The 13,829-nt window shown below is 33.9% G+C and overlaps 7 protein-coding genes across 7 annotated transcripts in view; 5 read left to right on the top strand and 2 right to left on the bottom strand.

Annotated features, from left to right (window-relative positions):
* Positions 1-31: 31 nt before the first annotated feature.
* On the top strand, positions 32-2,860 carry NAEGRDRAFT_72038 (uncharacterized protein; the record flags this gene model as incomplete). Its single annotated transcript, XM_002672941.1, has 1 exon — positions 32-2,860. The coding sequence occupies one exon, from the start codon at positions 32-34 to the stop codon at positions 2,858-2,860; it is 2,829 nt and encodes a 942-aa protein (XP_002672987.1).
* A 777-nt stretch (positions 2,861-3,637) lies between these two features.
* NAEGRDRAFT_51966 (uncharacterized protein) lies at positions 3,638-5,230 on the top strand (the record flags this gene model as incomplete). The annotated part of the gene is made up of 1 exon (XM_002672940.1): positions 3,638-5,230. One exon carries the CDS (start codon positions 3,638-3,640, stop codon positions 5,228-5,230), a length of 1,593 nt encoding a protein of 530 aa, XP_002672986.1.
* A 251-nt stretch (positions 5,231-5,481) lies between these two features.
* Positions 5,482-6,533, bottom strand: NAEGRDRAFT_72036 (uncharacterized protein; the record flags this gene model as incomplete). Its single annotated transcript, XM_002672864.1, has 3 exons — positions 5,482-5,538; positions 5,601-6,128; positions 6,210-6,533. The coding sequence occupies 3 exons, from the start codon at positions 6,531-6,533 to the stop codon at positions 5,482-5,484; spliced, it is 909 nt and encodes a 302-aa protein (XP_002672910.1).
* An 816-nt stretch (positions 6,534-7,349) lies between these two features.
* Positions 7,350-8,177, top strand: NAEGRDRAFT_72035 (uncharacterized protein; the record flags this gene model as incomplete). Its single annotated transcript, XM_002672939.1, has 1 exon — positions 7,350-8,177. One exon carries the CDS (start codon positions 7,350-7,352, stop codon positions 8,175-8,177), a length of 828 nt encoding a protein of 275 aa, XP_002672985.1.
* A 227-nt stretch (positions 8,178-8,404) lies between these two features.
* On the top strand, positions 8,405-9,654 carry NAEGRDRAFT_72034 (FBOX domain-containing protein; the record flags this gene model as incomplete). Its single annotated transcript, XM_002672938.1, has 2 exons — positions 8,405-9,143; positions 9,221-9,654. 2 exons carry the CDS (start codon positions 8,405-8,407, stop codon positions 9,652-9,654), a joined length of 1,173 nt encoding a protein of 390 aa, XP_002672984.1.
* Positions 9,655-10,999: 1,345 nt separating this feature from the next.
* Positions 11,000-12,031, bottom strand: NAEGRDRAFT_72033 (uncharacterized protein; the record flags this gene model as incomplete). Its single annotated transcript, XM_002672863.1, has 1 exon — positions 11,000-12,031. The coding sequence occupies one exon, from the start codon at positions 12,029-12,031 to the stop codon at positions 11,000-11,002; it is 1,032 nt and encodes a 343-aa protein (XP_002672909.1).
* Positions 12,032-12,184: 153 nt separating this feature from the next.
* The window catches only part of NAEGRDRAFT_83263 (phospholipase), a gene marked incomplete at its 5' end in the record, with an annotated part of 1,739 nt that continues 94 nt past the window's right edge, over positions 12,185-13,829 (top strand). Inside the window, 2 exons of the mRNA XM_002672937.1 lie at positions 12,185-12,930; positions 12,978-13,820. Of these exons, the coding sequence (XP_002672983.1) occupies positions 12,185-12,930; positions 12,978-13,820 (1,589 nt within the window). The remainder of the gene's footprint in view (positions 12,931-12,977; positions 13,821-13,829) is intronic.

Genomic DNA, 13,829 nt, shown 5'->3' with positions numbered 1-13,829 from the left:
GGTTAATGGTAAATTGATTATTGTATTGCCAATGAGAGATGAAGATTTGCAAACAATCACCGGCTGGGAAGATTGGAATGTTCTTGGTTTTGGAAAGAATGTTTGGAAGATTGTTGTCAAGATAGATAATGTTCAATATTCAGAGTTGAGTGCAAAGATTTCCTATATGTGTGATAGCACCATGGATTTAGCAAAGAATCCATTGGAATACTTGATGAAGAGATACAGATACTTTGCCAGAGAATTGGAACTGTTTGAATCACAAGCTAATCAAACTCTTTTTCAATCACTTTTCAATTCAAATGTTGCTGGTGGATACGAACAATTCTTTGGTGAATTCTATCCACTAGTTTGTCATGTGAAAAACAGATGGAAGAAAATGGAGGGAAACAATGGAAAGTATGCGATTATTGGTGATGGAACCAATCGTTACTCAATCTTGAATTCATTCTCAAGATTAGCAAGAATTTTAATGAGTTTGAATTTGGGAAAATGTTTAATGGTTGTAAAATTTGATTTTACATCCAAAGAGGATCTGAAAGCACTCTCAGAATGCAAGAAGGAATATTGTCTCTCCTATGGTATTGTTCATGAAGGTCATAAGTATTGTTTGTTAGGTACTTCAAATTCTGGTTTGAAAGGTGATTCCTGTATCTTTTACAACTCAACATTGTTGAATTTGGAAATATTGAAGCAAATGTTGGGTACCTTTGAAAAAGCTGAGGAGCATGGACCTAGAAAGGTTGCTAGTAGAGTTGGATTGAGTATGGGAACTAGTACTCCAAGTATTGTGGAATGGAAACAAGATGATATCCAAATTATTTCAGATGATATTGCAGTGACTGATGGTGCTGGTATGGCTGTTGAAGATTTCTTCGAACAAGTCCTGGAAAATACCTACTCTGTTCCATATTTCTTTATGGACAAGTTATTTGAATCAGATACGAAACAAGGTAGACTATTCGAAAAGAATTTCAAGAACATCAGTGCCATGCAGGTAAGAATTTTGGGAGCCAAAGGAGTCATTCAAAAGGTTAACAAATCAATGTGGGCAGAATTACTTAAAAAGCACAAATTGCCATCCAATACCAAAGTCATTTTGAGAAATTCAATGGTGAAATTTGAAGGAAATTATTCAATTTACAATAAGATTGATATATTGAATGTTGCTCGTGTTCATGGTGGCAATATTAATAGAAATATCATGTCTTGCTTACTGCAAATGACTACGAATGAAGAAGAAATGGAAAAATTGTTCAAAAATTTTTACGAAACTCAATTAATGGAAATTGTTGAGAATAAGGATAATCCAGAATATTTATGCAACGTGCTCCTCTCTCAATCAGGAGAAACTTCGCAAGAATCTATTGCTAGAGATTTAATAATGGCTGAACATTCATTGGATAATTATTTTATTTCCTCCGTTGTAAAAGACAATATTGAAAGCAAGTTTGAATCCATGGTTAGTGACAAGCTCAGTATGAAATGTAAACATCCTGGGTTTTTAAGTGGTATGGGTGTTTATGATGAAAGTTCGACTTTGAAACATGATGAAGTTCACATCCCATGCTCCAAGTTGATTCGAAGTTTAGATTATGCTAAAATTGACAAGGTTCTTGTCTATAGAAATCCTCTTGCCTATGAAGGTGATATCCAATGCTTAAAGTTGGTCAAGCATCCCCCAACAGAATTCCTCCAATCAAGAAGAGATGTCATTGTCTTTGGACACAATCCAAATTATAAGAAAGTCCCAGAACCATTATGCTACATGGCAGGAGGTGATTTGGATGGCGACTTGTATGAGATTATTTTCGATCCAGAAATTGTCAAGTTATTTGATCAAAATCTCAAACCAAAATTGAATTATAACGATGGAGCTGCCACCAATAAGGTGACCAAAACTGTTAAAAATTCACTAAGCATGGAAGATGTAAGAAAAACTGTATTGGAAATGATGGAACAATCATCAAAAATTTCAGAAGTTTATCTTAAAACAATGTGTTGGAGAGAAGATTCTTCCAAGGTTGGAATAGATATCAAACTTAAATTGTCCAAAATGTATCACGACAGCATTGATACTATTAAGGGATCAGCTTTTAATGCTAAACAGTTGTATGAAATTCCAAAAAAGGATTCTCCAAAGTGGATGGAACTTTGCAAATTGAAGATTACTGACCAATCTCATATAGAACTTGATACATTCGAAGCAAGAATGTTTGACCTAATTAGAAATATATTCAATAGGATGGTTTTTTCAGATACAAAGCAACTTGACACTGTTTTTGAAAACCCATCTGAAATATACTCCTCAGAGTGGCAAAGATGGAAAGATGAATTTAAGGAAGCGTATTCACAATGGAGACTCTATTGGTCAACCAGAAAAAATGATGAGATTGTCCTTTCTGATAAATTCTCAGCACACAAACAGAAATTATTCGAAAGCATTAAAGATTGCCTTGAAGAAGATAAGATAAACTGGGAGAAAGTCTTTATCAAACATGATGGAGACAGTTTGGATAAGCTCAACCACAAGGCAGCATACTGGCTCTTCCATACCTACAATCAATACATAGAAGAGGACGACAATGAGTTTAATCTTGAAGAAAGATTTAAGTCACTCATTAGAAGTCCATTTGTGTATACATGTTGCCTTTTCAATTTGAATTGCTTCAAATTATTCAATAATCAAGAAGAGAAAATGCCACATATTGTAAGCCCAAGATTTACTATCCGTATCAAGCAATCTCGAAATGAAAAAGTCTCAAAAACTATTTTATTAGAGTGTCCATTGAATAATTATTTTCTGGACTTGTCTTATTGTTTTCCTCTTTCAAAGGAAAGAGAATTTCCAAGTTTTTGAGATTTTTGAAGGTGGTTGAGGTAATGGAAAAATCAATGGACTTTTTCAAATACAACCCACAAAAAGGATAATCCGCCTCCTTCAGTAGATCCTAAAAAATACAAAGCACATCTAAAACCAAAATTACCCGTCACTAATCAATAGTTGTACAGATTTGGCGCCAATATTGTTTTTCACATCTCTCAATACACTGACCAATTATTTACTTTCCACATTTCAGACAAACTGCAAATAACAGTTTAAAATTCGAATAATAATCGTGCTTACAGCTTTAACACCTACCCAATATTCTCATTCAGGAAGCTTTCGTATACAATTTCTTTTCTGTACGCTTAACAATTTTGGAGTATGGTACCAATACCTTAAGCCCTCAATCTTCCTTGTCATTGTTCCTGCCTGTTCAAATTCACTCACCAAACTCATCTTCAGTAGCCGAAGCAATGAAGAGAGCAGAAAGAGAAAAAAAACTCAACACTTCATCGGCCTTCATTTTTTGAGTGTTGTAGGCCATTTCGCAGCACGAACACAAATCCAACGGTTTTTCACGTTGTTTTTTCCTCATCTCTTGAGAATCGCAACACACTCCATTGTGTTGTTGCCTTTTAGATTCGAGAATATTATACATCCACCATCAAGGGTGTTGTGTGTTTCATCATCATTATTGAGCAATATAGCATCATCATTAGATAAAAAGGCTTCTTGTCTGATTGTTGGGCAAGTTAAAGTGTAACTACAGTAATTGTAACATCATCATCAACAATATAAGAAGTTGAATCAATGGGCAATACAAATTCTCATTCTAAACAACGCTTCTCATTTAGGAGGAGTGAGAGGCACATTTCATCCTCCTCTAAGAATTCATCATCAATACCAACAATAACAGCAACAACGAGAAATCAATCACCTCTGACCACTGTATCCAGTTTTAATGTTCATCATCAAGTTTCGAATAATGCCATCTCTACACCTAATAATCAAGAGCAACAACCTCCAAGTGATGTAGTGTTTGCTGCATCGCATGCTCTTGTTGGAATTGGAGCTGCCTCTTCATCACATTGTTCAAATAACAATCAACAACAAACACCATCTTCTCCCGTACTCCTCTCCTCATCCATGAATACATCTTTCAACGTTTTTCCATTGCACCATGTTGATAGTGACATGACCTCACTGACCAGCACAACGACGAGTGTTAGAAACTCTAGGACTGCGCTCAGTACTAGTATTCATATTTCAGATATTCCAACCAACATTAACACAGTCATGCAAATTTCAAACCCAACACAATCTAGAGCCTCCACTACCAACAACAACACTACCATTCATACCACCACTATAAATAATACTACCACAATCTCAACTACTAACGAATCATCCAATCTCAAGTCCAGACAATCCCTTCCTCCTTCCACTCAACAACAAATTGCTAGGTTACAAGAAAATTCAGGCTACAGACGATCACTTTCAACGCCCAAGCTTTCTCTCTTAAAGAAGAAGAATGTGCTCAAGGCCTTCTTTATGCTTCACAGAAGAAATACTATCGATGAGGCAGAAATGAAAGGGGAAGAGGAATTTGGAAGAAGAGTTACCGATAGTGAGGAGTTTATTTCAATGCAAAATGTGAATACACCAATTGTGGATCTTTCTCCTTCATCATCAACACAACTTCCACAACACAGACCTAGAGTTCATTCAATTACGAGTGCAGCAACTTCAGACTCTTCATCTTCAGCAACAAGAGCAGGAGCTGATACAGATACTGATACAACTATTGCTGCTGAATTGGATGAAAAGAAAAAGATTGCCAACATTCTCAACAAATCATTTTCAAAGACTAGAACAGTCATTAAGACTCAATCTCATAGTCATGTGGAAATTCCCTCTTCAGATCATGGTAAAACACCATCTGATAGAAAGAATTTGGAACGTTCAGCCTCTGCTCCTTCAATAATGACAAACGAGTTGGAGCTACTTTTACGAGATGCTATGGGATTTCAATTATTCAAAGACTTTTGTGTTGCAGAGTTTTCAGTCGAGAATTTGAATTGTTGGCAAGAGCTTTTGGATATGGAAAAGAATTTTATTGACATGTCAGGAAAAAGAAGAAGCAAGGTGATTAACATGGTCTATGATAAATTCCTTGATGATGGTTGCTCAGAAGAAATTAACATTAGAGGAAAAACAAAGAAATTGGTAGATACTGAAAGAAAGAGTGGTACCATTAATCTTGATACCAGCAAGCATTTATTACATGAAATTAAGAGAGATTTATATACGAACCTAGTTGATTCGTTCTCCAGATTCATTTACACTGACGAGTACAAGCTTTGGCACGAGTTGAAAACTAACCCTTCTAATGTGTTTGAGTGATTTAACCAAGGGATTCTCGTAGAATTGGAAAGTCAATTACATAATTTTTGAATAGGAATGTAATGTTTTTAATTGTTTTATTGAGAATAAAACATGACAAATTTAGTTCTATTCTGCTTTAGTGTTGATTGGTGAGAAATTAATGTTCTTGGCAAACAACATCTATTTAGGTATGTTCATCATTTATTATAATGAGTGTCACAGTTCAACTAGAAGAATATTACAAAATAGATTTTTTATTTACTTAATGATTAGTAAACTTGGAAAGCATATGCGTCCTTTTCTATGTTACTCTCATTAGTACCTCTCTATAGTAATACATAAATATTCAAGTGATTATATTGAAATATTAAGCCACTAAATAACTTACACGAACCAAAACGTAGCCATCCAAACCCCAAGTTTTCCCCCAAACATTGGCTACAATCCAATAATTAACTCCATTCAAACTTCCCCAACCAACAATTCTTGCAACTGTTTTCGCTATTGGTTGAGTGAAAGATGGATCATGTTCATACACTCCACTGGAATAATATATAAAATCTTGATAAACGTCCATTTCAGTCATGATACTTCCTCCTTGCAAAATGGCTTGCTGCATGTCCAACTCTCCAGTCACATTTTGCACTGATTTTGTCTTGTATAAAACCATTGGTTGAGTAGAATTGAAACAGCTAGTTGGGCAAGGTTGTAATGTCATATTGAAGGCAATGTAAGGCACACATTTCTCAGTTGGAACACCCCTATTCAATTCAAATTCAAATTCAGTATTCATATATCCACCATTACATCCAAAATCTCTAGTATCACATTCCAAAATATATTGAGAGGACAATCTTTCTTGGAATTTAGCATTAGATTGAATGCACATTCTATCAGAAACAGTAGCACTTGGAGCCTAATGGTTTAAATTAGAAAATAGAGCAGATTATTATTGAAATATTTCACATTAGAATTGAAATAATTGGAAAAAACTTACCATTGCCCAAACAGCACCACATTGACCTTCATTTTGAATATCACCAACACATTGATACCAATTCTTTCTCAAATCATATTCAGGTGGAATTGCCAATCCTTTCGAAAGTTTAAACTTTCTTGATTGAACAGTTTTCATAGAAAATTTTCTGCCACCATTTCTCCTCGATAAATTAATCAACTTGGCAATAGAATCAAATCTTTCATACAGTTTTGCCTTGAATGGTGATTTTGGATTTTCATTAATTCGTCTAACCAGTGTCCGAGAGTTTACCAAATGTCCAAAATCACTCGACAAACGTTGACCATTCACCGAAACATTCATCATTATACAAATAACCATTCCGATGATGAATATCATCAATATTCCAACTCTCCTTTCCATCCTATTATATTCCCGATGATGCTGAATTTTGTGCAAAATTCTGGAGTGAAAAATTCCTCTCTTTGTTTTATTTTTTTCAAAAATTCAACCTTGAAGGAACAAACCTTAATATCCAAGTCCTACCTCATATTAAACTCCTGTAAAATTCTTTATTTGTAAGTGAAAAGGAAGATTCGGAATAATGTTCAACACTTTCTTATTGACATTATTGAGAAATTATTTACAATTTAAAAAAATGGTACAAATGATTATTCTGCATGATTTCATCATCATGGAGAAGATTGCAATATTAATTATTTCAATTTATTAAAAAATAATTTTAAAACAGAATCGGATCGGATCATCAAACTTTGGAATCGTATTGATCAATATTTAAAAGAATCAAAAGGGAGAAGAAAGTTTAGGGATTATGAGAAAATTCCCGATGATTTGGTAGGAAATGAATACGTGATTGGAAAGATTGCACATTTAATTAGGACTGTAAAAGTTTTTAATCAAATTCCTCAACAATTGAGAGATTGTTATCGAGTTGCTTTGAAATTAGTTTCCCAATATGGTCTGTTTTACTTTCATTGCAATGAAGTGTTGAAGAGGAATAGGAATATTTGTCTTGCTGCTCTGAAATCATATCCACTCTATTCTCATTTACCTGAGGAGTTTCAACAGGATAGAGCATTTGTGTTGAGGACACTTTGTTGCAAGTATGATATTTCAGTACCGAAACAATTTTATAATGACAGAGAAATTGTCAAGCTAATGGTCATGACTCAATCATTTTCTTTGAGATTTATTGCTAGAGAAATACCTCAACAGTTTTTGGATGACAAGGAAATTGCTATGGCAGCTATCAAAAAGAACCCCAAGAATGTTGAGCTAATTAGTGATAGATTGCAAAACGATGAAAACTTCTTCCTGGAATCTGTGAAGGCAAATATATTCTCCTATCGTGAGTTTCCAGAACCAATTAGAGAAAAGAGAGAAAATGTTCTGAAATTGGTACACAATAATGCTCCACTTTTTATATTTCCCAATAATTTTAGAATGGACACAGAGATAGTTCAAATTTGTATAGGCAAAAGATGTTCAGATTTAGGTTGCGTACACAAATCAATTCTAACCAAAGAATTTCTCCTCTTATTGATTCAAAAGACAAACTATGTATCATATGACATCTTTAGCTTCATCCCAGATCATTTGATTACAGATACGGATATTGCCAAGGCAGTATTTCAAAGAAATGGAATATCTTATTGCTTTATGAACAATATGTTTAAAACAAGAGAAATCACAGAACAATATCTTTCTCTCGATATCAATAATAATATTCTGAATTATTTACCACATAATTTATTGGAAGATAGAGATCTGGTCATTCGATGCTTAAAGAATGGAGTTGTATACAGCCTTCCAAACATGTACAAAAATGATAAGGAAATTGTAATGTTGGGAATAGGATTATCATACAAAGATCCTTCACACAATCACCATGTAAACCTTGATACATTTATTGGAGAAAAGCTAAGAAGGGATAACAAATTCATGTTGGAAATACGTGAGAAATTCCCTGACATATCAAGTATATAACACTAAAATGTTGAGAAACGTTGTGATATTACTTATCATCTATTCGATTCTGAATCCTAATAATTAAGACTATGTGAACAAATTGTTTAAATCTTGTCAGAGATATATTGCATCTCTTCAAGCAATTAAAGTCCATTACTTGAGCCAAGTCATGTAAAATTGTAAATTAGTTCAACGTTTAAAACCATGTGTCTGGTACGTCATTATAGGATGAACTTTACAAAAAAATGTCAACAACACATCAGGATACTACCAGCTACTCGTGTTTGTGCTTCCATTCTTCCATACAATCACAATTTTACGGACTGCCTGATGACATATTACGAGATAACATCTTTCCTTTCATAGAAGGAATTGAATTGATTTCCTATTTCCGACTAGTTTGTAAGAAGTGGCAGCAAATTATAAGGGAATGTCCCTTCTCTTTCAATGTAGGACGAAAACTTGGATTGGAATTACAAACCAATGAAGATTTTTGGAATTTTTGTGACGATGGATTGTTTTTTGGAATGGAAAGAGCAGAATTCTGTGAGATTGGTTTGGGGGTGATGGAATGTTTTCCCTATTTTGAAAATTTACAAGTTTTAAAATTGAAAAAGAGTTTACTTTCGGATGATAATTCATATTATGTATCCAAATTGAAGGGTTTAAAGAGATTGGAAATTGATCATTGTGTTTTGGAGCCAAAAGTATTTTCCTATATTTCACAAATTCAGAGTTTAAAAGAATTACAGTTAGATAAGAATTATTACAATGGAGAGTTGAAGAACTTGACTAGATTGAAGCATTTGAAATTATTGGAGCTAGTGAATTGTGAATTAGAACTGAAAGACATCAATCTGTTATTAGAATTTGGATCACTAAGTCATCTTAATTTGGAGCTCAACAAGATTGGTAATTTACATGCTGAATGCATTTCTAATATGAGAACTTTGACATTTCTTGGATTGAATAATACTAATATTAGTGGAATTGGGTTGGAACACATATATAGAATAACATCTTTGAAATGTTTACATTTAGAAAATAACCAAATTCTTTAGCAATACTCAGTTTGGAAGTTCTTTATTTGGGATTTAATGAAATTGATGCAGAAGGTGTTGAATATCTTGTGAAAATGAAAACTTTAAAGACACTCATTTTGAACGATAACCCGATTGGTCAACTAGGAGCAGTCTTGATTTCTAAATTGACTAATTTACGAGAATTGAATTTAACAAACACTTGTATGAACGATAAGGGAGTTGAATATATTTCTAAAATGGCCAGTTTACGAGATCTCCAAATTGGCACAAATCACATGATTACCAAGTTGGGAGCTCTTTATCTTTCCCAAATGAAAAACCTCCAAAGACTCTCTGTTCCTGCAACTTCTATTAATGATCAGGGAGTTGAATTTCTAGTCAACTTGGACTCGTTGCAATACCTTGATGCCAGAGGTTTACCATTATCAATCAGAGGGCTTGAGACTCTTTGAGTACAAAACCAAACACAACACTATACAAGTGGAACACATACCAATACCTCCAACTATTCAATTCATACCTTGTTGTCCAATTACATTCTTTCAATACCGATTCGATGAATATAACAATTACTTTGATCAATGATCTGAAATAAGAAGAGGTTATTTAATGAGATACTTTTGTTTGGCATTATTGAGATTTAGCTTTATTAACTATAGAGTTGTACTGAGCATAGTTTGTAATATCAGGTCTTGCGACATGGTAGAGAATAGCTCCTAAACAATCAACAAACTTTATTCTTTCTTCTTCTCTTGGTAGCTTTTTTTAATTGTTTTAGTGGCAGCTTTTTTCTTAGTCGATTTTTTTTGTTGAACATCTTCACCGAATAGCAACTTTCTTGCTTCAATTGCTTCTAATTCTTCCTTCTCAAATGCAATTCGATGTGATGTTATTAATTTTCTCATTCCATCCAGGAATGGAGCCTTTTTAAAGCTGAATATATCTTTTAAGAATTGAGGTTTAGGAATTGATTGTATGTTTCTGCTAAACTCTTGAGGATTAATCCTGTCCAAGAATTTACAATCATGCTCATCATCCTCAATTTGATACCTACAGGATAAGGAAAGGAAAATCTCTATTATTGCCTTGTCTGTGGTGTTCAAAAAATCATTAACCTCCTTTTTAATTTGCTCCTCATTTCCCCTTAGCATGGCTTTAACAATTAAAGTGGTGAACGCACCTCCATTCGCTATCATATACGAAAGTTCGTTTTTATCTACTCCAGTGATACTAATATTCTCAAGATGTACCTTAATGTTTGATTCTAACATGATTGTATCCTTATTAATGTATGAGCAATAAAATTTAATATACTTATTGATTCTATTAGATTTGAGGTATTTTTTAAACAAAATTTTTTAATAATTAAGAAGGAAGTAGTGCACTGGATTTCAAATCGTCCTTATGACGATCGAAAATTACTGTTGAATGGTTTCTTTCTTCTAATTATTGAAGTGGTTTCTATTTAAAGCCAATAACCCCAAGCTTTGGATCGGAAAAGATTAGTTAACTTGGTGATGAATATTTGATTTTATTAAAATTACTTCCAGTTCGTGATCATTACATTTCGGAATCTTCAGTTCATCGAGTATAGGTTTATTTGTCTTCATTTCAATGCTTTTTTATCGAAAATCATCATAATGATGATCATCAATTCAAAAACAATTTAGATAATCAGCTTCTCGTGTTCATCATCGATTCCGAATAGCAAGCAATCAGAACAGTACTCATTTTTTTTGAAAAAAATTAGTAAAAATTTAATTGAAAATAAAATTATTAATAATTTAATTAAAAGTATTACTGTAAAATCTTTTTAATCTTTTCAGAGGAAATATTCTTTCCACATAAAACAATCACGTTGATCGAATTATCTTTACATTGATCATCTTTCAAGTGGCAGGCCAAAGCACAAGCAGCTGCACCTTCTACTAGAGTATGTTCTTTCAGGAGGAGGAATTTGAGTGATGAGAGAATTTCCTCTTCAGTTGAGAGGACATATCGATCCACAAATTGTTGACAAATCTCGAATGTGACTGTATCTACTTCAATTAAGCCAGCAGTTCCATCACTGATTGTATCAAATTCTTCAACAACTTCCAGAATTTTACCTGCATTAACTGAATGGTACATGACAGCACTATTTTGTGGTTGACATCCAATTATATTACATTTAGGGAAGGCATGTTTAAGGTAGCGAGCTATTCCACCAATTAATCCACCGCCTCCGACTGATACATAAACATTAAGATTTGATCCATCATCTTCCAATTTAATTCCATTAATTGAACCTCCTCTATTTTTCATAATTTCATTCAATTGTTCCTCAATTTCCACACCAATTGTTCCTTGTCCCATAACAATATCTGAATCATTGTATGGTGAGAAATATGGAATTCCATTCTCTTGTGCATATTTCTTTGCAAACAATTCAGTATCCAAACAATTTTCACCATACAATCTAATATCTGCTCCCATCACATCTCTAATATTTGCAATCTTTGCCGTGTCTGCATTTTCAGGCACAAACACAGTTGCATTATATCCAAATGCTTTAGCTACATACGCCACAGCAAATCCATTATTTCCAGACGATGCAGTACAAATTCTCTTTTTCAAATTATCATCCTCTTTCATCATGTATTGCATTAATTTATGAGTGGCTCCTCTCATCTTGAAAGATCCTGTAATTTGTTCATTTTCACATTTAAACAAAATGGCTCTTTTCTGGTTGGACAGAGAAAGACAAGTGTCGAGGGAGGTTTTCTTCACGCCTACGGAACGAATTATTTTTTCGGCATGAAGAATGGCTTGTGGTGTGATTTTGTCCATTTTTTATTTGTTTGGTAGTATTGAAAATTTAATTATTTGTGCTAAATATAATGTAAATATTTGTTAAAAATCTATTATATTTAAAACATGAAAATTCCATTCTATAGCTTACATCTCCGTAAGGTTCACATTAATAGTCTTGATAAAAAAAAAATGAACAAATCACCACTTCTTTTACTTATCCTCGGACTCTTGATTGTTTGTGGTGTTTTAAATGAAGCCTCCAACAAGGTTTTGGCTCTCGATGCCACCTTTTACTATGAAAATGGGAATTACATAGTTAGGAATGGAGTTTATAATCTGCGATCGGGTATTGCTGCAGCACATTATGATGATAGTTATGAGGCAAAAGGATGGGATGTTCTCTCTATTGAAACCAATGGATTGATAAAGGATGAATTGCAAAGTTATGCTGCCGGTTATTTGGAAGGAGTCTTGACAAGGAAGAGAATTTACAATCACTTTGTTAATTTGAATACGTATGTGTGGGCTGAGAATCCTGATAAGAAGATGCCACAATATGTGAGAGATTTCTTGGAGTCTCAACGTGCTTGGGTTAGAGATTCATCTGCCAAGTATGCCAACGATCCGTTCTGGCAACAGGTCAGAACTGTTTATTTGCAAATGGAGGGTTTGCTTGATGGTTACAATTATGCCACTACAAATAGTTCAGAAAAAATTAGTTATGCTGAATTGCAAGTAATGAGTGCTTCTGGTGACTTGTTTGATATTGTCAATGTTAAGAAGGATTTCAGACCAAATTTTAACAAGATGACCTCAGCTCAAATTTTACAATTCGCCAGAGACAATGGTCACTGCTCTGCCATCTTCAAGGTCGCACCAGATTTCAGTAATATCTACTTTGGACATAATTCGTGGTTCGTGTTTGCAGCTATGACGTAAGTTTGTTTTCTAACCATTATCATTATATCATTGAAAATTTCAGTCGTATCTATAAGACTTACACTTTCAATTTCAATAACAAATTGGTTGCTTCACCAAAGGTCACATTCTCTGGTTACCCAGCTACACTTGCTTCAAATGATGATTTTTACATTACTCAAAATGGATTAGTTGTTATTGAGACTTCCAACAATATTTTCAACACTTCCTTATATGATTTACTCAAACCAGAATCATTGTTGTGTTGGCAAAGAGTTATTTTAGCCAACAGACTTGCTGATGATGCTCCTTCATGGAGTAAAATCTTTTCTGAATATAACTCTGGTACTTACAATAATCAATTCATGGTTTTGGATACTAAAAAGTTCGTTCCTGGCCAACCACTTGCCAATGACTTGTTTTGGGTTGTTGAGCAAATTCCAGGAAAGGTTATTGGTGCTGATCAAACTCAAATTCTCAGCTATGGATACTGGCCTAGTTACAATGTTCCATTCTATAAGGAAGTTTTCACAATTTCTGGATATCCTGAAATCTTAAAGAGACCAAATGCCTCAGACATGTTGTCCTATGAAACATGTGTTAGAGCTAACATTTTTAGAAGAGATCAAAATAAGGTCAACTCAATTGATACTATTAAGAATCTTCTTAGATATAACAATTGGAAGTATGATCCACTTTCTCTTGGTCAACCTGGCTATTCCATTTCGAGCAGAAATGATTTGTCTCCAACTGCTACTGATGCTACAAGAAGCTGCAGTGGAGGTTATGATACTAAGGTTTCTTCAATTCTCGACATTAACACTGTTCACATTATCAATGGACCAACCAGTGTTGATCAACCAGTCTTTGTTTGGAATGGTCAATGCCCTGCCAAGTTCAGCCATGTGGAATAAAC

The sequence above is a fragment of the Naegleria gruberi genome (assembly GCF_000004985.1).
Source record: "Naegleria gruberi genomic scaffold NAEGRscaffold_50, whole genome shotgun sequence".
Lineage (NCBI taxonomy): Eukaryota > Heterolobosea > Eutetramitea > Acrasida > Naegleriidae > Naegleria > Naegleria gruberi.
This window is presented reverse-complemented; position numbering and strand designations above follow the sequence as displayed.